Source organism: Amphiprion ocellaris, chromosome 3, assembly GCF_022539595.1.
Source record: "Amphiprion ocellaris isolate individual 3 ecotype Okinawa chromosome 3, ASM2253959v1, whole genome shotgun sequence".
NCBI lineage: Eukaryota > Metazoa > Chordata > Actinopteri > Pomacentridae > Amphiprion > Amphiprion ocellaris.
This window is the reverse complement of record NC_072768.1, coordinates 13,772,149-13,798,822: the sequence shown is the minus strand read 5'-3', so window position 1 is coordinate 13,798,822 and position 26,674 is coordinate 13,772,149. Positions and strand designations below refer to the sequence as shown.

The 26,674-nt window shown below is 42.0% G+C and overlaps 1 protein-coding gene across 1 annotated transcript in view; it reads left to right on the top strand.

Moving 5' to 3' along the window:
* LOC111584083 (mucin-2-like) overlaps positions 1-26,476 on the top strand; it is a 37,177-nt gene extending 10,701 nt beyond the window's left edge. The window contains exons 30-48 of the mRNA XM_055009183.1: positions 64-16,227; positions 17,308-17,528; positions 18,089-18,260; positions 18,399-18,643; positions 18,750-18,933; positions 19,287-19,488; positions 19,580-19,758; positions 19,853-19,922; positions 20,589-20,728; positions 20,820-20,851; positions 20,944-21,112; positions 22,554-22,658; positions 22,754-22,794; positions 22,907-23,026; positions 23,691-23,786; positions 23,902-24,030; positions 24,824-24,863; positions 25,400-25,520; positions 25,659-26,476. Coding sequence (XP_054865158.1) covers positions 64-16,227; positions 17,308-17,528; positions 18,089-18,260; positions 18,399-18,643; positions 18,750-18,933; positions 19,287-19,488; positions 19,580-19,758; positions 19,853-19,922; positions 20,589-20,728; positions 20,820-20,851; positions 20,944-21,112; positions 22,554-22,658; positions 22,754-22,794; positions 22,907-23,026; positions 23,691-23,786; positions 23,902-24,030; positions 24,824-24,863; positions 25,400-25,520; positions 25,659-25,836 — 18,608 coding nt within the window. The 3' untranslated portion in view covers positions 25,837-26,476. The remainder of the gene's footprint in view (positions 1-63; positions 16,228-17,307; positions 17,529-18,088; positions 18,261-18,398; positions 18,644-18,749; positions 18,934-19,286; positions 19,489-19,579; positions 19,759-19,852; positions 19,923-20,588; positions 20,729-20,819; positions 20,852-20,943; positions 21,113-22,553; positions 22,659-22,753; positions 22,795-22,906; positions 23,027-23,690; positions 23,787-23,901; positions 24,031-24,823; positions 24,864-25,399; positions 25,521-25,658) is intronic.
* The last annotated feature ends 198 nt before the right edge of the window (positions 26,477-26,674 follow it).

The following is a 26,674-nucleotide window of genomic DNA, read 5'->3' as shown; positions in this document are numbered from 1 at the left end:
ATTTGACCCTTGTGAGGAAATCTTAATGCTATGGTTTTGTTTTTGTCCCACAAACCACCACAGAAATACCCATTACAACAACTCGAAAGACTCCTAATGTTACAACTGAGGCTGTTACAACTGCTTTGACCTTCTCAACACCAGTGTCCAAAACAACAACATTGCCATCATTCTCGACAACTCTATCTACAGAAAAACCTCAAAAAACCACCGTTGCTACAGGAAAACCTACCACAATACCCACAACAACCGCTGAATCCACAACAATCACAGAAAATCCCTCTGGAACAACAGCAGAAACAACCACTACAGTTACAGAAAACACTAGCACAACAACAACTACAGAAAAACCTACCACAACAACCTTGGAAGCTGTTACAAACACAGTACAATACAGTACTACAGCAGCACAATCAACCAAACCTCTTGTTGAAATTACAACTACAACAGTCACAGAAAAACCCTCTGGAACAACAGAGGCAGCAACAACGGCAAGACCTTCCACAACATTCACAATCACAGAAAGACCCACTACCACTACATCTTTTGAATCCACAACAGAAAAGCCCTCTGGAACAACAGCAGCAACAACCACCACAACAAAACATGCAGCAACAACCACAGTCCCAGAAAAAACCACTACCGCTACAACTTTTGAATCCACAACAGTCACCGAAAGGTCCCCTGAAACAACAGAGGCAACAACCACCATAATAATCACAGAAACATCAACAACTGCTGGCTGCATTGTTTGTACATGGACAAAATGGATGACCAACAGTTACCCTGTCTTTGGTGCAGGTGGTGGAGAATATGAAACCATTCAAAGCATTACTTATCCAGATCTGAGTCTTTGTACAAAACCCCTGGAAATACAATGTAGAGCTGCAAATTACAAAGATGTACCTTTGAAGGACCTAGGGCAAAAAGTAACATGTAGTCCAACAACTGGACTGATCTGTCATAACAATGAACAATCCCCACCCATATGTTTTGACTATGAAATACGAATCAAGTGTTGCCGTGACATATGTGGGAAGAGCACAACACACATAATACCCACAACAACCCTTGAATCAACAACAGTCATAGAAAAGCAACCTACAACAACCACTACAACCAGAGAAAAGCCCATTGCCACGACAACTCTTGAATCCACAACAGAAACGCCTCATACAACAATAGCAGAAACAACCACCACAGTCCCCGAAAAATCCACCACAACTACAGCAACTGCAAAACCTACCACAACAACCACAATCACAGGGAAACCCAGTACCACTACATCTCTTGAATCCACAACAGTCACAGAAAAGCCCTCTGGAACAACAGGAGCAACAACCACCACAAAGCCTGCCACAACAACAACCATAGTCACTGAAAAACCCACCACAACTACAGCGACCGCAAAACCTTTGACAACAACGACAATCACAGAGAAACCTACTGCCACTACAACTTTTGAATCCACAACAGTCACAGAAAAGCCCTCTGGAACAACAGCAGAAACAACCACTACAGTAACAGAAAACACTAGCACAACAACAACTACAGAAAAACCTACCACAACAACCTTGGAAGTTGTTACAAACACAGTACAATACAGTACTACAGCAGCACAATCAGCAAAACCTCTTGTTGAAATTACAACTACAACAGTCACAGAAAAACCCTCTGGAACAACAGCAGCAGTAACAACGGCAAGACCTTCCACAACATCCACAATCACAGAAAGACCCACTACCACTACATCTCTTGAATCCACAACAGTCACAGAAAAGCCCTCAGGAACAACAGAGGCAACAACCACTGCAAAACTTGTCACAACAACCACAATCACAGAAAAACCCAGCACTACTACAACCCTTGAATCCACAACAGAAAAACTCTTTGGAACAACAGCAGCAACAACTATGGCAAAACTTGCCACAACAATCACAGAAAAACCCACAACCACTACAGTGACTGCAAAACCTTCCACAACAACCACAATCACAGAAAATCCCAGTACCACTACCTCTCTTGAATCCACAACAGAAAATCCCACCACCGCTACAACCCTTGAATCCACACCTGTCACAGAAAAGTCTCTCAAAACAACAGAGGCAACAGCCACTGTGAAACCCACCACAACAACCACAATCACAGAAAGTCCCACTACCACTACAACCCTTGAATCCACAACAGAAAAACTCTCTGGAACAACAGCAGCAACAACCACCGCAAAACTTGCCACAACAACCACAATCACAGAAAAACCCACTACCGCTACAACCCTTGAATCCACACCTGTCACAGAAAAGTCTCTCGAAACAACAGAGGCAACAGCCACCGCAAAACCGACCACAACAACCACAATCACAGAAAGTCCCACTACAACCCTTGAATCCACAACAGAAAAACTCTTTGGAACAACAGCAGCAACAACCATGGCAAAACTTGCCACAACTACAATCACAGAAAAACCCACAACCACTACAGTGACTGCAAAACCTTCCACAACAACCACAATCACAGAAAAACCCAGTACCACTACATCTCTTGAATCCACAACGGAAAAACCCACTACCACGACAAGTCTTGAATCCACAACTGTCACAGAAAAGGTCTCTGGAACAACAGCAGCAACAACCACCGCAAAACTTGCCACAACAACCACAATCACAGAAAAACCCACTACCGCTACAACCCTTGAATCCACACCTGTCACAGAAAAGTCTCTCGAAACAACAGAGGCAACAGCCACTGCGAAACCGACCACAACAACCACAATCACAGGGAAACCCAGTACCACTACATCTCTTGAATCCACAACAGTCACAGAAAAGCCCTCTGGAACAACAGGAGCAACAACCACCACAAAGCCTGCCACAACAACAACCATAGTCACTGAAAAACCCACCACAACTACAGCGACCGCAAAACCTTTGACAACAACGACAATCACAGAGAAACCTACTGCCACTACAACTTTTGAATCCACAACAGTCACAGAAAAGCCCTCTGGAACAACAGCAGAAACAACCACTACAGTAACAGAAAACACTAGCACAACAACAACTACAGAAAAACCTACCACAACAACCTTGGAAGTTGTTACAAACACAGTACAATACAGTACTACAGCAGCACAATCAGCAAAACCTCTTGTTGAAATTACAACTACAACAGTCACAGAAAAACCCTCTGGAACAACAGCAGCAGTAACAACGGCAAGACCTTCCACAACATCCACAATCACAGAAAGACCCACTACCACTACATCTCTTGAATCCACAACAGTCACAGAAAAGCCCTCAGGAACAACAGAGGCAACAACCACTGCAAAACTTGTCACAACAACCACAATCACAGAAAAACCCAGCACTACTACAACCCTTGAATCCACAACAGAAAAACTCTTTGGAACAACAGCAGCAACAACTATGGCAAAACTTGCCACAACAATCACAGAAAAACCCACAACCACTACAGTGACTGCAAAACCTTCCACAACAACCACAATCACAGAAAATCCCAGTACCACTACCTCTCTTGAATCCACAACAGAAAATCCCACCACCGCTACAACCCTTGAATCCACACCTGTCACAGAAAAGTCTCTCAAAACAACAGAGGCAACAGCCACTGTGAAACCCACCACAACAACCACAATCACAGAAAGTCCCACTACCACTACAACCCTTGAATCCACAACAGAAAAACTCTCTGGAACAACAGCAGCAACAACCACCGCAAAACTTGCCACAACAACCACAATCACAGAAAAACCCACTACCGCTACAATCCTTGAATCCACACCTGTCACCGAAAAGTCTCTCGAAACAACAGAGGCAACAGCCACTGCGAAACCGACCACAACAACCACAATCACAGAAAGTCCCACTACCACCACAACCCTTGAATCCACAACAGAAAAACTCTCTGGAGCAACAGCAGCAACAACCACCGCAAAACTTGCCACAACAACCACAATCACAGAAAAACCCACTACCGCTACAACCCTTGAATCCACACCTGTCACAGAAAAGTCTCTCGAAACAACAGAGGCAACAGCCACCGCAAAACCGACCACAACAACCACAATCACAGAAAGTCCCACTACAAACCTTGAATCCACAACAGAAAAACTCTTTGGAACAACAGCAGCAACAACCATGGCAAAACTTGCCACAACTACAATCACAGAAAAACCCACAACCACTACAGTGACTGCAAAACCTTCCACAACAACCACAATCACAGAAAAACCCAGTACCACTACATCTCTTGAATCCACAACGGAAAAACCCACTACCACGACAAGTCTTGAATCCACAACTGTCACAGAAAAGGTCTCTGGAACAACAGCAGCAACAACCACCGCAAAACTTGCCACAACAACCACAATCACAGAAAAACCCACTACCGCTACAACCCTTGAATCCACACCTGTCACAGAAAAGTCTCTCGAAACAACAGAGGCAACAGCCACTGCGAAACCGACCACAACAACCACAATCACAGGGAAACCCAGTACCACTACATCTCTTGAATCCACAACAGTCACAGAAAAGCCCTCTGGAACAACAGGAGCAACAACCACCACAAAGCCTGCCACAACAACAACCATAGTCACTGAAAAACCCACCACAACTACAGCGACCGCAAAACCTTTGACAACAACGACAATCACAGAGAAACCTACTGCCACTACAACTTTTGAATCCACAACAGTCACAGAAAAGCCCTCTGGAACAACAGGAGCAACAACCACCACAAAGCCTGCCACAACAACAACCATAGTCACTGAAAAACCCACCACAACTACAGCGACCGCAAAACCTTTGACAACAACGACAATCACAGAGAAACCTACTGCCACTACAACTTTTGAATCCACAACAGTCACAGAAAAGCCCTCTGGAACAACAGCAGAAACAACCACTACAGTAACAGAAAACACTAGCACAACAACAACTACAGAAAAACCTACCACAACAACCTTGGAAGTTGTTACAAACACAGTACAATACAGTACTACAGCAGCACAATCAGCAAAACCTCTTGTTGAAATTACAACTACAACAGTCACAGAAAAACCCTCTGGAACAACAGCAGCAGTAACAACGGCAAGACCTTCCACAACATCCACAATCACAGAAAGACCCACTACCACTACATCTCTTGAATCCACAACAGTCACAGAAAAGCCCTCAGGAACAACAGAGGCAACAACCACTGCAAAACTTGTCACAACAACCACAATCACAGAAAAACCCAGCACTACTACAACCCTTGAATCCACAACAGAAAAACTCTTTGGAACAACAGCAGCAACAACTATGGCAAAACTTGCCACAACAATCACAGAAAAACCCACAACCACTACAGTGACTGCAAAACCTTCCACAACAACCACAATCACAGAAAATCCCAGTACCACTACCTCTCTTGAATCCACAACAGAAAATCCCACCACCGCTACAACCCTTGAATCCACACCTGTCACAGAAAAGTCTCTCAAAACAACAGAGGCAACAGCCACTGTGAAACCCACCACAACAACCACAATCACAGAAAGTCCCACTACCACTACAACCCTTGAATCCACAACAGAAAAACTCTCTGGAACAACAGCAGCAACAACCACCGCAAAACTTGCCACAACAACCACAATCACAGAAAAACCCACTACCGCTACAATCCTTGAATCCACACCTGTCACCGAAAAGTCTCTCGAAACAACAGAGGCAACAGCCACTGCGAAACCGACCACAACAACCACAATCACAGAAAGTCCCACTACCACCACAACCCTTGAATCCACAACAGAAAAACTCTCTGGAGCAACAGCAGCAACAACCACCGCAAAACTTGCCACAACAACCACAATCACAGAAAAACCCACTACCGCTACAACCCTTGAATCCACACCTGTCACAGAAAAGTCTCTCGAAACAACAGAGGCAACAGCCACCGCAAAACCGACCACAACAACCACAATCACAGAAAGTCCCACTACAAACCTTGAATCCACAACAGAAAAACTCTTTGGAACAACAGCAGCAACAACCATGGCAAAACTTGCCACAACTACAATCACAGAAAAACCCACAACCACTACAGTGACTGCAAAACCTTCCACAACAACCACAATCACAGAAAAACCCAGTACCACTACATCTCTTGAATCCACAACGGAAAAACCCACTACCACGACAAGTCTTGAATCCACAACTGTCACAGAAAAGGTCTCTGGAACAACAGCAGCAACAACCACCGCAAAACTTGCCACAACAACCACAATCACAGAAAAACCCACTACCGCTACAACCCTTGAATCCACACCTGTCACAGAAAAGTCTCTCGAAACAACAGAGGCAACAGCCACTGCGAAACCGACCACAACAACCACAATCACAGAAAGTCCCACTACCACTACAACCCTTGAATCTACAACAGAAAAACTCTTTGGAACAACAGCAGCAACAACCATGGCAAAACTTGCCACAACTACAATCACAGAAAAACCCACAACCACTACAGTGACTGCAAAACCTTCCACAACAACCACAATCACAGAAAAACCCAGTACCACTACATCTCTTGAATCCACAACAGAAAAACCCACTACCACGACAAGTCTTGAATCCACAACTGTCACAGAAAAGGTCTCTGGAACAACAGCAGCAACAACCACCGCAAAACTTGCCACAACAACCACAATCACAGAAAAACCCACTACCGCTACAACCCTTGAATCCACACCTGTCACAGAAAAGTCTCTCGAAACAACAGAGGCAACAGCCACTGCGAAACCGACCACAACAACCACAATCACAGAAAGTCCCACTACCACTACAACCCTTGAATCCACAACAGAAAAACTCTCTGGAACAACAGCAGCAACAACCACGGCAAAACTTGCCACAACTACAATCACAGAAAAACCCACTACCACTACAGTGACTGCAAGACCTTCCACAACAACCACAATCACAGAAAGTCCCACTACCACTACATCACTTGAATCCACAACAGTCACAGAAAAGCCCTCTGGAACAACAGCAGAAACAACCACAGCCCAACCTCCCACAACCACCACAGTAACAGAAAAACCCTCCACAACAAAGTCCACTCTTGAAACTACTACTGTGACGCCTTCATCTATTCAGTCTTCAACACCAGGCAGAACAACTGTTTGTTTATGCGTCTACAACGGTGCAACATTCTTTCCTGGTAAGCAATGTGCTGTTGTTGTCATTTGCTGTTTATATTGTCACTGCAATATTTTTGTCATCTCCACAAGGGTTCTTCAAAAAAATTCTCAGCATCACCCAGAAACAGAGGCCGTACTCCCATTTGGGGGCCTAACTGCACATTACACCACAAGACCTTCGACAACAACGACAATCACAGAAAAACCTACTGCCACTACAACTTTTGAATCCACAACAGTCACAGAAAAGCCCTCTGGAACAACAGCAGAAACAACCACTACAGTAACAGAAAACACTAGCACAACAACAACTACAGAAAAACCTACCACAACAACCTTGGAAGTTGTTACAAACACAGTACAATACAGTACTACAGCAGCACAATCAGCAAAACCTCTTGTTGAAATTACAACTACAACAGTCACAGAAAAACCCTCTGGAACAACAGCAGCAGGAACAACGGCAACACCTTCCACAACAACCACAATCACAGAAAGACCCACTACTACTACATCTTTTGAATCCACAACAGAAAAACCCTTTGGAACAACAGTAGCAACAACCACCAAAACAAAACCTGCAGCAACAACCACAGTCCCAGGAAAAACCACTACCGCTACAACTTTTGAATCCACAACAGTCACAGAAAAGCCCCCTGGAACAACAGGAGCAACAACTACCACAAAACCTGCCACAACAACAACCACAGTCACCGAAAAACCCACCACAACTACAGCGACCGCAAAACTTTCCACAACAACTACAATCACAGAAATAAACACTACCACTACATCTTTTGAATCCACAACAGAAAAGCCCTCTGGAAAAACAGCAGCAACAACCACCGCAAGACCTTCCACAACAACGACAATCACAGAAAAACCTACTGCCACTACAACTTTTGAATCCACAACAGTCACCGAAAAGTCCCCTGAAACAACAGAGGCAACAACCACCATAATAATCACAGAAACATCAACAACTGCTGGCTGCATTGTTTGTACATGGACGAAATGGATGAACAACAGTTACCCTGTCTTTGGTGCAGGTGGTGGAGAATATGAAACCATTCAAAGCATTACTTATCCAGATCTGAGTCTTTGTACAAAACCCCTGGAAATACAATGTAGAGCTGCAAATTACAAAGATGTACCTTTGAAGGACCTAGGGCAAAAAGTAACATGTAGTCCAACAACTGGACTGATCTGTCATAACAATGAACAATTCCCACCCGTATGTTTTGACTATGAAATACGAATCAAGTGTTGCCGTGACATATGTGGGACGAGCACAACACACATAACACCCACAACAACCCTTGAATCAACAACAGTCATAGAAAAGCAACCTACAACAACCACTACAACCAGAGAAAAGCCCATTGCCACGACAACTCTTGAATCCACAACAGAAACGCCTCATACAACAATAGCAGAAACAACCACCACAGTCCCCGAAAAATCCACCACAACTACAGCAACTGCAAAACCTACCACAACAACCACAATCACAGGGAAACCCAGTACCACTACATCTCTTGAATCCACAACAGTCACAGAAAAGCCCTCTGGAACAACAGGAGCAACAACCACCACAAAGCCTGCCACAACAACAACCATAGTCACTGAAAAACCCACCACAACTACAGCGACCGCAAAACCTTTGACAACAACGACAATCACAGAGAAACCTACTGCCACTACAACTTTTGAATCCACAACAGTCACAGAAAAGCCCTCTGGAACAACAGCAGAAACAACCACTACAGTAACAGAAAACACTAGCACAACAACAACTACAGAAAAACCTACCACAACAACCTTGGAAGTTGTTACAAACACAGTACAATACAGTACTACAGCAGCACAATCAGCAAAACCTCTTGTTGAAATTACAACTACAACAGTCACAGAAAAACCCTCTGGAACAACAGCAGCAGTAACAACGGCAAGACCTTCCACAACATCCACAATCACAGAAAGACCCACTACCACTACATCTCTTGAATCCACAACAGTCACAGAAAAGCCCTCAGGAACAACAGAGGCAACAACCACTGCAAAACTTGTCACAACAACCACAATCACAGAAAAACCCAGCACTACTACAACCCTTGAATCCACAACAGAAAAACTCTTTGGAACAACAGCAGCAACAACTATGGCAAAACTTGCCACAACAATCACAGAAAAACCCACAACCACTACAGTGACTGCAAAACCTTCCACAACAACCACAATCACAGAAAATCCCAGTACCACTACCTCTCTTGAATCCACAACAGAAAATCCCACCACCGCTACAACCCTTGAATCCACACCTGTCACAGAAAAGTCTCTCAAAACAACAGAGGCAACAGCCACTGTGAAACCCACCACAACAACCACAATCACAGAAAGTCCCACTACCACTACAACCCTTGAATCCACAACAGAAAAACTCTCTGGAACAACAGCAGCAACAACCACCGCAAAACTTGCCACAACAACCACAATCACAGAAAAACCCACTACCGCTACAACCCTTGAATCCACACCTGTCACAGAAAAGTCTCTCGAAACAACAGAGGCAACAGCCACCGCAAAACCGACCACAACAACCACAATCACAGAAAGTCCCACTACAACCCTTGAATCCACAACAGAAAAACTCTTTGGAACAACAGCAGCAACAACCATGGCAAAACTTGCCACAACTACAATCACAGAAAAACCCACAACCACTACAGTGACTGCAAAACCTTCCACAACAACCACAATCACAGAAAAACCCAGTACCACTACATCTCTTGAATCCACAACGGAAAAACCCACTACCACGACAAGTCTTGAATCCACAACTGTCACAGAAAAGGTCTCTGGAACAACAGCAGCAACAACCACCGCAAAACTTGCCACAACAACCACAATCACAGAAAAACCCACTACCGCTACAACCCTTGAATCCACACCTGTCACAGAAAAGTCTCTCGAAACAACAGAGGCAACAGCCACTGCGAAACCGACCACAACAACCACAATCACAGGGAAACCCAGTACCACTACATCTCTTGAATCCACAACAGTCACAGAAAAGCCCTCTGGAACAACAGGAGCAACAACCACCACAAAGCCTGCCACAACAACAACCATAGTCACTGAAAAACCCACCACAACTACAGCGACCGCAAAACCTTTGACAACAACGACAATCACAGAGAAACCTACTGCCACTACAACTTTTGAATCCACAACAGTCACAGAAAAGCCCTCTGGAACAACAGCAGAAACAACCACTACAGTAACAGAAAACACTAGCACAACAACAACTACAGAAAAACCTACCACAACAACCTTGGAAGTTGTTACAAACACAGTACAATACAGTACTACAGCAGCACAATCAGCAAAACCTCTTGTTGAAATTACAACTACAACAGTCACAGAAAAACCCTCTGGAACAACAGCAGCAGTAACAACGGCAAGACCTTCCACAACATCCACAATCACAGAAAGACCCACTACCACTACATCTCTTGAATCCACAACAGTCACAGAAAAGCCCTCAGGAACAACAGAGGCAACAACCACTGCAAAACTTGTCACAACAACCACAATCACAGAAAAACCCAGCACTACTACAACCCTTGAATCCACAACAGAAAAACTCTTTGGAACAACAGCAGCAACAACTATGGCAAAACTTGCCACAACAATCACAGAAAAACCCACAACCACTACAGTGACTGCAAAACCTTCCACAACAACCACAATCACAGAAAATCCCAGTACCACTACCTCTCTTGAATCCACAACAGAAAATCCCACCACCGCTACAACCCTTGAATCCACACCTGTCACAGAAAAGTCTCTCAAAACAACAGAGGCAACAGCCACTGTGAAACCCACCACAACAACCACAATCACAGAAAGTCCCACTACCACTACAACCCTTGAATCCACAACAGAAAAACTCTCTGGAACAACAGCAGCAACAACCACCGCAAAACTTGCCACAACAACCACAATCACAGAAAAACCCACTACCGCTACAATCCTTGAATCCACACCTGTCACCGAAAAGTCTCTCGAAACAACAGAGGCAACAGCCACTGCGAAACCGACCACAACAACCACAATCACAGAAAGTCCCACTACCACCACAACCCTTGAATCCACAACAGAAAAACTCTCTGGAGCAACAGCAGCAACAACCACCGCAAAACTTGCCACAACAACCACAATCACAGAAAAACCCACTACCGCTACAACCCTTGAATCCACACCTGTCACAGAAAAGTCTCTCGAAACAACAGAGGCAACAGCCACCGCAAAACCGACCACAACAACCACAATCACAGAAAGTCCCACTACAAACCTTGAATCCACAACAGAAAAACTCTTTGGAACAACAGCAGCAACAACCATGGCAAAACTTGCCACAACTACAATCACAGAAAAACCCACAACCACTACAGTGACTGCAAAACCTTCCACAACAACCACAATCACAGAAAAACCCAGTACCACTACATCTCTTGAATCCACAACGGAAAAACCCACTACCACGACAAGTCTTGAATCCACAACTGTCACAGAAAAGGTCTCTGGAACAACAGCAGCAACAACCACCGCAAAACTTGCCACAACAACCACAATCACAGAAAAACCCACTACCGCTACAACCCTTGAATCCACACCTGTCACAGAAAAGTCTCTCGAAACAACAGAGGCAACAGCCACTGCGAAACCGACCACAACAACCACAATCACAGGGAAACCCAGTACCACTACATCTCTTGAATCCACAACAGTCACAGAAAAGCCCTCTGGAACAACAGGAGCAACAACCACCACAAAGCCTGCCACAACAACAACCATAGTCACTGAAAAACCCACCACAACTACAGCGACCGCAAAACCTTTGACAACAACGACAATCACAGAGAAACCTACTGCCACTACAACTTTTGAATCCACAACAGTCACAGAAAAGCCCTCTGGAACAACAGCAGAAACAACCACTACAGTAACAGAAAACACTAGCACAACAACAACTACAGAAAAACCTACCACAACAACCTTGGAAGTTGTTACAAACACAGTACAATACAGTACTACAGCAGCACAATCAGCAAAACCTCTTGTTGAAATTACAACTACAACAGTCACAGAAAAACCCTCTGGAACAACAGCAGCAGTAACAACGGCAAGACCTTCCACAACATCCACAATCACAGAAAGACCCACTACCACTACATCTCTTGAATCCACAACAGTCACAGAAAAGCCCTCAGGAACAACAGAGGCAACAACCACTGCAAAACTTGTCACAACAACCACAATCACAGAAAAACCCAGCACTACTACAACCCTTGAATCCACAACAGAAAAACTCTTTGGAACAACAGCAGCAACAACTATGGCAAAACTTGCCACAACAATCACAGAAAAACCCACAACCACTACAGTGACTGCAAAACCTTCCACAACAACCACAATCACAGAAAATCCCAGTACCACTACCTCTCTTGAATCCACAACAGAAAATCCCACCACCGCTACAACCCTTGAATCCACACCTGTCACAGAAAAGTCTCTCAAAACAACAGAGGCAACAGCCACTGTGAAACCCACCACAACAACCACAATCACAGAAAGTCCCACTACCACTACAACCCTTGAATCCACAACAGAAAAACTCTCTGGAACAACAGCAGCAACAACCACCGCAAAACTTGCCACAACAACCACAATCACAGAAAAACCCACTACCGCTACAATCCTTGAATCCACACCTGTCACCGAAAAGTCTCTCGAAACAACAGAGGCAACAGCCACTGCGAAACCGACCACAACAACCACAATCACAGAAAGTCCCACTACCACCACAACCCTTGAATCCACAACAGAAAAACTCTCTGGAGCAACAGCAGCAACAACCACCGCAAAACTTGCCACAACAACCACAATCACAGAAAAACCCACTACCGCTACAACCCTTGAATCCACACCTGTCACAGAAAAGTCTCTCGAAACAACAGAGGCAACAGCCACCGCAAAACCGACCACAACAACCACAATCACAGAAAGTCCCACTACAAACCTTGAATCCACAACAGAAAAACTCTTTGGAACAACAGCAGCAACAACCATGGCAAAACTTGCCACAACTACAATCACAGAAAAACCCACAACCACTACAGTGACTGCAAAACCTTCCACAACAACCACAATCACAGAAAAACCCAGTACCACTACATCTCTTGAATCCACAACGGAAAAACCCACTACCACGACAAGTCTTGAATCCACAACTGTCACAGAAAAGGTCTCTGGAACAACAGCAGCAACAACCACCGCAAAACTTGCCACAACAACCACAATCACAGAAAAACCCACTACCGCTACAACCCTTGAATCCACACCTGTCACAGAAAAGTCTCTCGAAACAACAGAGGCAACAGCCACTGCGAAACCGACCACAACAACCACAATCACAGGGAAACCCAGTACCACTACATCTCTTGAATCCACAACAGTCACAGAAAAGCCCTCTGGAACAACAGGAGCAACAACCACCACAAAGCCTGCCACAACAACAACCATAGTCACTGAAAAACCCACCACAACTACAGCGACCGCAAAACCTTTGACAACAACGACAATCACAGAGAAACCTACTGCCACTACAACTTTTGAATCCACAACAGTCACAGAAAAGCCCTCTGGAACAACAGCAGAAACAACCACTACAGTAACAGAAAACACTAGCACAACAACAACTACAGAAAAACCTACCACAACAACCTTGGAAGTTGTTACAAACACAGTACAATACAGTACTACAGCAGCACAATCAGCAAAACCTCTTGTTGAAATTACAACTACAACAGTCACAGAAAAACCCTCTGGAACAACAGCAGCAGTAACAACGGCAAGACCTTCCACAACATCCACAATCACAGAAAGACCCACTACCACTACATCTCTTGAATCCACAACAGTCACAGAAAAGCCCTCAGGAACAACAGAGGCAACAACCACTGCAAAACTTGTCACAACAACCACAATCACAGAAAAACCCAGCACTACTACAACCCTTGAATCCACAACAGAAAAACTCTTTGGAACAACAGCAGCAACAACTATGGCAAAACTTGCCACAACAATCACAGAAAAACCCACAACCACTACAGTGACTGCAAAACCTTCCACAACAACCACAATCACAGAAAATCCCAGTACCACTACCTCTCTTGAATCCACAACAGAAAATCCCACCACCGCTACAACCCTTGAATCCACACCTGTCACAGAAAAGTCTCTCAAAACAACAGAGGCAACAGCCACTGTGAAACCCACCACAACAACCACAATCACAGAAAGTCCCACTACCACTACAACCCTTGAATCCACAACAGAAAAACTCTCTGGAACAACAGCAGCAACAACCACCGCAAAACTTGCCACAACAACCACAATCACAGAAAAACCCACTACCGCTACAATCCTTGAATCCACACCTGTCACCGAAAAGTCTCTCGAAACAACAGAGGCAACAGCCACTGCGAAACCGACCACAACAACCACAATCACAGAAAGTCCCACTACCACCACAACCCTTGAATCCACAACAGAAAAACTCTCTGGAGCAACAGCAGCAACAACCACCGCAAAACTTGCCACAACAACCACAATCACAGAAAAACCCACTACCGCTACAACCCTTGAATCCACACCTGTCACAGAAAAGTCTCTCGAAACAACAGAGGCAACAGCCACCGCAAAACCGACCACAACAACCACAATCACAGAAAGTCCCACTACAAACCTTGAATCCACAACAGAAAAACTCTTTGGAACAACAGCAGCAACAACCATGGCAAAACTTGCCACAACTACAATCACAGAAAAACCCACAACCACTACAGTGACTGCAAAACCTTCCACAACAACCACAATCACAGAAAAACCCAGTACCACTACATCTCTTGAATCCACAACGGAAAAACCCACTACCACGACAAGTCTTGAATCCACAACTGTCACAGAAAAGGTCTCTGGAACAACAGCAGCAACAACCACCGCAAAACTTGCCACAACAACCACAATCACAGAAAAACCCACTACCGCTACAACCCTTGAATCCACACCTGTCACAGAAAAGTCTCTCGAAACAACAGAGGCAACAGCCACTGCGAAACCGACCACAACAACCACAATCACAGAAAGTCCCACTACCACTACAACCCTTGAATCTACAACAGAAAAACTCTTTGGAACAACAGCAGCAACAACCATGGCAAAACTTGCCACAACTACAATCACAGAAAAACCCACAACCACTACAGTGACTGCAAAACCTTCCACAACAACCACAATCACAGAAAAACCCAGTACCACTACATCTCTTGAATCCACAACAGAAAAACCCACTACCACGACAAGTCTTGAATCCACAACTGTCACAGAAAAGGTCTCTGGAACAACAGCAGCAACAACCACCGCAAAACTTGCCACAACAACCACAATCACAGAAAAACCCACTACCGCTACAACCCTTGAATCCACACCTGTCACAGAAAAGTCTCTCGAAACAACAGAGGCAACAGCCACTGCGAAACCGACCACAACAACCACAATCACAGAAAGTCCCACTACCACTACAACCCTTGAATCCACAACAGAAAAACTCTCTGGAACAACAGCAGCAACAACCACGGCAAAACTTGCCACAACTACAATCACAGAAAAACCCACTACCACTACAGTGACTGCAAGACCTTCCACAACAACCACAATCACAGAAAGTCCCACTACCACTACATCACTTGAATCCACAACAGTCACAGAAAAGCCCTCTGGAACAACAGCAGAAACAACCACAGCCCAACCTCCCACAACCACCACAGTAACAGAAAAACCCTCCACAACAAAGTCCACTCTTGAAACTACTACTGTGACGCCTTCATCTATTCAGTCTTCAACACCAGGCAGAACAACTGTTTGTTTATGCGTCTACAACGGTGCAACATTCTTTCCTGGTAAGCAATGTGCTGTTGTTGTCAGTTGCTGTTTATATTGTCACTGCAATATTTTTGTCATCTCTACAAGGGTTCTTCAAAAAAATTCTCAGCATCACCCAGAAACAGAGGCCGTACTCCCATTTGGGGGCCTAACTGCACATTATAAGGCCTTATATTACTGTCTATACAGCTCAGATGTTTTTTGTACTTTCTTTTGGAAGAGAGAAAAGCTTCAAGCTGGCATGCTGTTGCTCCAGCATAATGCACTTGTCCACACCAGCACAGGTGGCACTTCTACACTTCTTGAAGTCAGATGGTGCCAGGTCAGGTGAGTAAGTTGAATGGGGCAACAGTTCAAAGCCACATATGGCTGCTTCTGCTTCTGCTACCTGTGCTGTGGAGACAGATGCATTGTCCTAGAACAACCGCATGCCAACGTGAAGCTTTTCTCTCCTTGCTGAGAAGTCATGACAGACATTTGAATTTGTCTGGCTTTTTAGCATACAGAATGCCCTGAAAATGGGAGTTACAGCCCTTGTTTCCAGTTGAAGCAGAGAACTTTTTGAAGCACCCTCATACACCTGTCCGTTCAATGCAACCTGGCATGTCTAATCACAACAGGAAAGGGTACCTAAACTATAGGGTCCTGTTTATATTGAGATATCATAATTTACATTCTGAGCTGGCCGGTATTTAGGACCAAGGATGACATGCCACCTCTACAAAATGTGGTATGTGAACAAACACATTCATTATGTTCAAAAGAAGAGCTTTTAATCCAAATCTATGTGGTAGTGACTTAGTGGCTGACTTGCACAATGGAGGAATAAGTGACTGCAGGAAATTTTGGTCTTTACCAAGGTCCATGCCCAGCCTTTGGGCCAACAAATGCAGCAATTGGAATGCTTCATTTTATTCATTATATTGTTGGGTCAAACTTGATCTTAACATGGACTTCCTGTTTAAGTATCCACTGTAAAAGCAAAAATGTGATTAGACTTCACAAAAGCAGCATTATAACAACTGTAACTTGCTTTTGTCTTGTTTTCCCACATCATTACTCATTTTGATCTCTACCTTGGTTTTATACTCATGCAGGTAACTTAATCTACAACATGACTGATAAAAACGGGTGGTGTTACACTGCGTATTGCAATGTGACATGCAATGTTGAAAAGCATTCCATACCATGTCAGTCTACTACTCTGCCACCTCCTGTGATTACCACAACAAGTTCTGGCACTACAACACCCATTAGCCAAACAACAACCACAGGGGAACCGCCCACAGACTGCTCATATCTTATTCCACCAAGGAAGGTATTTGTATTTACATATATACTGTAAAGAAATGAAAATGAAGACAGTTAAAAGAAATATGGAAACATGGAAAATGCCAATACTGTTCCTATGTACTGGTGCTTAATATTAGTCAGAAAGGCTGAAGTTTTGCCTCTACTAGCTTGTTACCAGGCTGACACAAGGTTATCGATTCCTGCTTTGATAAACCATTTTGATTACCATTTTGATTACCATTGGTCCATTGAGTTTTGAGCAACAGCATCTCAGTGAAGTGCAACAACACTCAATTCAACTGACATTGATAGATCAATTTAAATCCATAAATTTATGACAGATACAGATATTTCACTTCTTTCTTGTTTAATCAACAGCGTTTAGCTCCTCCATTTGGCACAGAAATTATGGTCAGCAGAGTTGCAGAAAGTAAAAGCAAAGACAATACCTAATAAGTTCTGTAAATGTAATATAAATTCTAGATTTGTATGTTATTGAATAGAATTTATGCACCTGGAGGTATCAAATATAAAATTCCTGTCACTAATAATAGATTGCTAAAAGTCTGATTTTGTGCTTTACAGCATGGTGAAACTTGGAGTTCGAACAACTGCACCACAGAAACATGTGACAAAGGTAAAGTAATCATAGTACATGTACCATGCAAACCGGCACCTAAACCTGCTTGTGAAAATGGACACCAACCAGTTCGAGTTTATGATGAAACGGGCTGCTGTTTCCAATATGAATGCCAATGTAAGTTGAAATCGAAGCATTTTAAAGTATCACATTCAAGCAACATCTTAAAACTGCTACACATACAGCAAAATTAAAAAAAAATTTAAAAATTTCTATGGTGTAACACTCAATTTAATCGTGATCTGATATCTGCAGGTATTTGCTCTGGATGGGGAGATCCTCATTATGTCACATTTGATGGCAAATATTACAGCTTCCAGCAAAACTGTACATACATCCTGATCAAAGAGATCAACATCAAATACAATTTTACAGTTCTCATTGACAATGAAAACTGTGATGCCTCTGGAACTGTGACCTGTGTTAAAGCCTTGACTGTGCTGTACAAAAGCTATACAGTGATTCTTACACAGCAGAGAATACCGAAGACTGTAACCATGGTAAATATCACCGCAACTAATTGTCTTAATATGTTTAAATAATTTCCAGTGATGATTACAATTAATATGCTTTTCAGCTACAGTAAATAATGTTGCAACTGTTTAGGTGTCCATCAACGGCAAGCGGGTAATCCCAAGCTACTCTAATAAAGACCTCAACGTCACAAGTACAGGAATCGAGGTGCATTTGAGCATCCCGGAAATTAAAGCACGTGTGATGTTCAAAGGGATTTCTTTCTTCGTTAAATTGCCGTTTTCTCTTTTCCACAACAACACTGAGGGACAGTGTGGTAAGCTGATAATTGATTACCTGTTAAAATAATATGTTGAAATGTGAATCGGGCTTCCTGTTACGTTCATAAATTTAAGGAATCATTTCTTTTTAAACCATATTGCTAAACTGGGAGTGACACTCTGCTAAGCATTTGTAGCCCAATAAAAAAAGTCTACAAAATGTGTTTTTACTAATATATTACAGCTAGCTAGAATCCCAGAAATACACTACCTGGATTGGTTGTCACTGACAGGCTATTAGTAAGTCTGACAAGGCCAGTGGCTAATGAATGTTTATATCAGGGAAATGACAAGCCTTTTCCACATGTTTGTTTGTAAAATCTTTCATTTGAATATTTCCTTTCAAAAGGAAACTGTGACAATGACCAGAAAAATGACTGCAGATTACGAAATGGCATGATTCATCCGTCATGCTTTGATATGGCCCGTGACTGGCAAATACATAATATCACAAAGCCATACTGTGAAAAGGTGCCTTCTCCAATCCCAACAGTACCAGCGACATCACCAAAACCATGCCAACCTGAAATTTGTGAAATTTTGATGAGCACGTAAGAATTTCCAAGATAAATATGAGCACAAGACGTCAATTCACTGTGCAGTATTGACTAATCTCCTTTCTTTTATTTTGGACATTATAAGGGTATTTAAGGAATGCCACAAAGTAATTGATCCAAATCCATTTTATGAGGCCTGCAAATATGATGTTTGCCACATGTCAAATCCCAACATGAGTTGTTCCAGTATGGAGACGTATGCCTCAGGGTGTGGTGAGGTATCTGTCTGTGTGGACTGGAGGAATGCCACTAAGGGAGAATGTGGTAAGAGTATTTTCTTCGTAGAAAGCAACCATTTGTTTTCACAGACAACAATTTCTTCACATCATGATGGTAAACCCACTTTCTCTTCTTGAAGAGCATAAATGTCCAGGAGATAAAGTCTACAAGCCTTGTGGGCCGGAGGTTGAACCAACTTGCAATGAGAGGTAATCACTTAGTTCTGTTTAAACAGTACCAGAAATTCAGTAATGTCAGTAGCTTGTAATTAAAAACTAAACAGTGTCTGCAGGTATGCTAGCAATTCAAACAGTCTGCTTCGATTGAGCTAAATGCAACATTTGCATATTAATATTTGCACTCACTTGAGCATGCTAACAATAAACTAAATGTAAAGTGCAGCTAAAGGTGATGTGAAGTGCATTGGTTTTGCAGGTATTTGGACAAATTGCACATTTAGTGTGATGATGGTGCTCGACAAAAAGCTAAAAGGTTACCAAAATAATTACAGTTAATCCTGAGGGGAATGAGAATGTCTATACCAATTGTCATGACATCTGATAGTTTGAGATGTTTCACTTAAAGCTACAAATGTCAACCTCATTAGTGATAGAAAAATCATATTATCATTGGGATTCATCACTTGGTAGCCATGAATTTCTGTGTAAAATTTCATTACGACCCACCAAACAGATCCTGATATATTTCAGCTTGAACCAAAGTGGCTGATTTTAGACTGAAGAGCACCTGAAGAGCCATGTCGCTTGAATAGAAAGAAAAAAGTCCATAAATTAGAAACTCTAGTGTGCAGGACTGGGTGTCTATGATTTGTAAAATAATTAAACCTGTAAACTGTCAATTGTCTTCATATTTAGATACAATAAAAAGTACACCCACCAATGTCAAGAGGAAGAAGGTGACCAGATCAAAGTTTGTGGTGGATTCACAGAGGGATGTTTCTGCCCAGAGGGAATGACGTTGTTTAGTTCAGCTACCGACACATGTGTCACCTCCTGTAAGTTCTGTTGTCTACTGAGGTGCAACCTCATGTGAATCTTTGTTAAAAAGTGAAGATACGGTTAAATTGTTTCTTTTTATTGTTGAAGGTTGTACTGGACCTGATGGCCAACCTAAACAGGTAAATGCTACAATACGTTACATAAACTTACACGTTTTCTCTCTCATATTTGTTGCTGTTATGATATTTACTCTTTTCAATCCCTCAAACAGCTTGGAGACACATGGGAGACCGACTGTCACCACTGTGTTTGTGATGAGGACAGCCTGAGTGTTCAGTGTGAGCCTGTCATGTGTCCTACGCAAAAACCAATCACCTGTACCAAGGAAGGACAGGTGTTGGTGAACCGCACAGTGGACTGCTGCCAGAGCCTAACATGTGGTGAGTGACTTTAGATAGTAAGCAAGAGAATGCTTTAACAGGAGCATGTTGGAAAAGGTAACTGATCTTAAAGTCCCTGTGTAATCGGTAATTAAATCTCTAAAAACTCATCTCTGCATACCAAAATTCACATTTGGTAGTTTGGTTCCCATGGAAATAATCCCTCCATGCCTTAAGGTGACTTAGACGTAACTGAGCAGCATTCATTCCTTGAGAATCCGTGATCTGCGTAGTCTCACTTCTCTCTCCATGCACCCCTCCCTACTCGCTGCAGCTCAAGCACACCAGCTCATCTACACTACACAATTTTAAGCTGCAGTACTGGAGTTACTCCACCATACACGTTTCAAACCGGAATTCAGATTCCCAGTAAGAATAACGATACAGAAAGTCCAACCCTGCAAGTTAGCACGATTGGTTCCTTAAGTTTCTTATTTCTAAAACACTTGAACTCTGAATCTGTGTTTTTGAGACTATCATCGCTGCACTCCACTTTCAAGATGAAAATGTGATACGGTGTTCACAGCTTTTGTCACTCATTGAATGTCTTCTAGCATAAAAAAACAATGTATTGATACGCTAACAAGGTTAAAAAAAAAAAAAAAACAACTCTCTTTTTTCTTTACCAGAAAGGGTCTTTAAAATAAAGATTAAAGAAACACTTTGCAGAGTTTAAACACCTCGACCTGTTTAATCACTATGAGGTGTACCACTCTGCGTCATGGGGAGTGTAGAATCCAGCATACCTGGAGCTTGGAACATGCTAGGGACTAAAAGTACAGATATGTTGGCCTGTGTTGCAACAGTGTCCAGTTTTTGGTTGCTTTTTTTTTTTTAATTTGTAGAGTTGAGTTCCCATTTCTACAGAACAAAAACACTCAGTTGAAACAAACAAAAAAATATATTCAGAGAGGCACTTAAACTGTGCCAAAGAAATATTACCATCATAAGGTAGTCAGGGGCTGCACGGTGGCTCGGTTGTTTGCAAGTAGGCAGGGGACACCGTGGACAGGTCAGCAGTCTATCACAGGGCTACATATACAGACAACCAAGCACACTCACATTCACACCTACAGACAATTTAGAATCACCAGTTAACCTCAGCATGTCTTTGGACTGTGGGAGGAAGCCAGAGAATCCGATGGGAACCGATGCAGGCATGGGTCAGCTGGGACAGACTCAAGCGCCCCCGCAACCCTGCATAGGATTAAGCAGTGTATAGATAATGGATGGATATGGCAGTCACTATTAAATAATTGTGCGTTTCATACAGGTATAATCTGCAACATGTGACTCCATATTATGTCAAAAGGATTTTATAAAAATCGCCTATTGGTAATATGTAGTAACCTTTTTTTCCAGAGGCACCTGATTCATTTCATCTACTCAATGTGACAATTTTTGGTAACCTTGATTTTATTTTTCAATATTATACTAATAGAGTGTGATAAGAACAGCTGTTCATCGCAAAAACCGAAGTGCGACTTGGGATTTGAGTTGGAGATCCTTATATCAAATGATAGTTGCTGCCCCGTTCACCACTGTGGTAAGCTCAGCATATAGGCTTCATTTACTCATCATATTTGTGTGTGAAAGGTTCGATTTTAATGCGATCAAATTTGTAAACATTGTTTTATCTAGTACCCAAAGGTGTCTGTGTCTTCAACAACACTGAGTACAAGGTAAGGAATAACATACTGTATGCATTTTTGTTACAAGTACACCTGCTTGTTAAATTCTCACTATAAGTCTTTGTATGAAATTGATACAGACTTTACATTTTATTGTATACAGCCTGGTGCAGAGTTCTCAAAACGCCCGTGCAAACATTGCCACTGCACTGAAATTCAGGATCCCAGCACGAAGCTCAACAAGTTTCGGTGTTCTCAGATTCAGTGTTCTTCCTGTCCACAGGTACGACTGCATGGAAACACTTCTGCTTATATCATCATTTGTGACTGATACTAGAAAAGTTACATCATTCCATACATTCACATACTTTATTCTCAGAAAGCTAAAAGGAGTGCACAACTGATCTTATAACAGCTGGTGATTTATTGGTTTTATTTGTGCCCAGATGATGACAGGTTGGACGATCAGACATTTTAGAAATCACGGCCTTAAATGGGAATATTCATTTATGATTCTGGTGCTGGAAAAGTTCCATTTAAACACAAAGAGCTGTTCAGTTAACCATGTCAGATCTAGAATGTAGCCATGCAGACATATTGGTGTTTTTCACTCTAGTTGAAGAGGTATAATTGTGAAATTTCTGCTGCCGTTAGAATACCAAAGAGATTAATTAAATTTTATTGCGTGGCTCATACTGAAGAAACTGTCCAGCATTCTAAAAATCTGCTGCTCTAACATTTTTAGCCAAAAGTTGCATTTTTAACTTAGTTATATCTAGTTCAAATTTTGCTTTGCTATAGAATTAAATCTACCTGAATGTATTGTGGTAAAAGAGAAAAACTATCCTTAAAGGTAGAAATACTACATTAATACGACTACTTGGTAAATATACAGACCTAATATGCTGAGGTTACAGACTATATTGATTTGTCCATTTTTCAAATAGGGCTTTCTGCACGAAGTTCAACCCGATAAATGTTGCGCATGTGTTCAGACACATTGTGTTTTGGACGTCGACTCTCCATCTCCTGTAATTATTAAGGTGAGTACAGCATAATGGAAACATCTGCGGAATCTGTGTTTGTATCCTGAATTTCAAGTGATCCTGAATCCAGAAGGTATTTTAACTCTATATTCTTCCTCTACACCTCTATCAGCCCTCTCAGTCTTGGTCGCCACCGAATGACAACTGTACCAAGTACGACTGCAGGAAAGTGAATGATAGTTTCATAACCTCTGCAAACCAAACAACGTGTCCGGAATATGATCCAGAGAACTGTGTTCCAGTGAGTGTAATCCAGTCATAAATAATCCATTACTTCTCTTTTCAGGCAGTCTGTTATCACATTTTTAGATTCAAAATGTGCATACCATATTTGAAAGACAAGGATTAAGGGTCATTTTTTAATTTCTTAATTTTTAATCAACACAAACATGATTAAACAGTAGGGACGATAATATCGATCCACCGATATTATCGGCCCGATATTGGCATAAAAATGCAAAATCGGTCAATATCGTTATCATTTTGTTCTGGGTTTTTTTGCCTATTATGAAATCCAATAAAATAATGCCTCAATTTCGCCGGCATTTACCGGCGCGCAAATGATGACATCATCAAACTGCATCGTGAAGTGTGTAAACAAGTCATGTGGCTGCAGTAACAAGCTGTGGCTGACTAACAATATGTCTGTGGTTTGGAATTATTTCCAAGCCCACATATAGCGGTATCGGTATCGGTTGATATTGGAAATTGAGAGTCAGACAATATCGGCATATGGGTTATTGGCAAAAAAGCCAATATCGGACATCCCTATAAAACAGTTGAGAGTTTTGAATGTATTTAAAAATATCTAAAATATTAAATACAAACAAACAGATCTGCAAATGAGGTAAAATTGTAAATACTGTGTTTAAATAAAACATTTGTGAAAAACCACATGTACTCAAACACACAAGATACACAGTGCAATGGAAATAGCTTTGAATAGTGTCGATTCTTTTTTATACATGTAGGTCATGTACGTTTATTAGTGTTGTCTTCCTCATAATATACATTATATTTTGTCTGTGTTTCAGGGAACTGAGAAGAGTGACATGAATGGTTGTTGCAAAACTTGTAAGTATAAATACAGAGTACACAATATTCCATATTTTTAAAAGTGCAATTACTTATGAATATACACCTCCATAAACCAGTAGCAGTATATTTTATTTTTGTTGTTCTATTTAAATAATTCAAATTAAATGCAAACTTTTGATGTATGATAAATTTCTTTCATGTGGAGATATTTTTCCCATATTATTTCTCTGTTTCTCTGTTACTCGTATTGTTTGTCTCGACATGCAACTAACCCACATGTTCCAGAGTCTGAGATGAGGTCTTCAGTTTCTGTTCTCTCTCTCTTTTTTGTCAAACCACAGAAAAGAAACATATGCAAATAAATACTCTGTCATTCATGGCAGGAATACTCTCACTTCAGGGCTCATCTGACAAACATCAGACAATGTTGTTTTATATATGAACTCAAAATCCTGACCAAGTCACACAAGTGTGAATCCTCCATCCAGTTATCCAGAGCTCCCATTGGTCACTAAAGTCATTTGCCTGTAGCTGCGTTTCCCTTGTAAAGTCATTCATAATGTCTTTCACAGGTACTCCTCGTTTCAACTGTCTGGTGAGAAAGAAAACCACCTACCTGAAGATGAAGAACTGCGAGTCAGTTGCAGTGGAACTCGGAACCTGTGAAGGATCCTGTGGAGCATCTTCATCAATGTGAGATTTATGACAGAGTAGTTCAATACAATCTGCTAACTCAGTCCTGCTAAAATCACCAATGTGAAGAATAATTTTTAAAGGTTTGCATGCTATTTAACCGCAGGCGTCTGACTCTGAACCTGTCTTTACCTGCAGGTACTCAGCGGAAAGCAACGCTATGATGCATTCCTGTTCCTGCTGTCAAGAAATGAAAGTCAGCAACAAGACGGTGGAGATGAAATGCTCCGATGGCATCATGAGAACATACACTTACATTTCAGCTGACAAGTGTGGCTGCAAAGTCGCTGAATGTGAAAAGCAAGGATTAGTGTAAAAACCGTGAAAAGGCAAAACCGACAACCGAGCTTGACTGAAGGGAAAATCTGACGAATATGTTTTGGCAATTCCTATCCAAAATTATCAGACAATAAAAATACTTAATATGTGAAACAGAGCCAAATAAGTGGAACCTTTTAAACAGCAAAAGTGTTCTGGTCTGAAATGTTCTCTTTTAACTAGTGCATTATACGTTCACAACAGCTGTCAACACTTTCTCATCTATTGTCTGGGAGGCATAATGTCCCACGATAACAGCACATATTTGAGTAATGGTTTTGTCTTCTAACTTTTGAAGAAGCAATTGCTTTAAACACTGTAAAATTTTGTGTTTCAGCCTTAAAGGGTGTTTTTTTCCTCCTTTTACTATTAATGATAGAGAGATATGGCTTCAGATATACAGTACATACGATAGCAATACTCTTTCTTTGGTTTGGGAAAAGAGATTAGATTTGTGCCGAATTATGACAAATTTTAAACATGGATTGGAATTTTAAATTAGTATTGATAGTAAAATTATGTAACAATGCTTTGAGCATGTAAAAAGAAGTGTTTAAAGAATGTCTAAGTTTTCTATGTCTAATATGTGGTGTTTCAAATGTCTTTCTTTAGTGTCTTTAAAACTCAGGTTTACTGATCATCATGTGTTCAGAGTATTTATTTCTTGTGTGTTTGTTATGTGGATTTGATGCAGGGTGCATCATGGATGGTGAAGAGAAACATTTAATTTTAATACAAAATGATTTTTTTTTTGAGGTAGGCAAAGATGAGAAACAATGACTGTCCCATTTCTAATTAATAGAGATCCCTAATGTTGGTCACCAGTCCAAAGATTA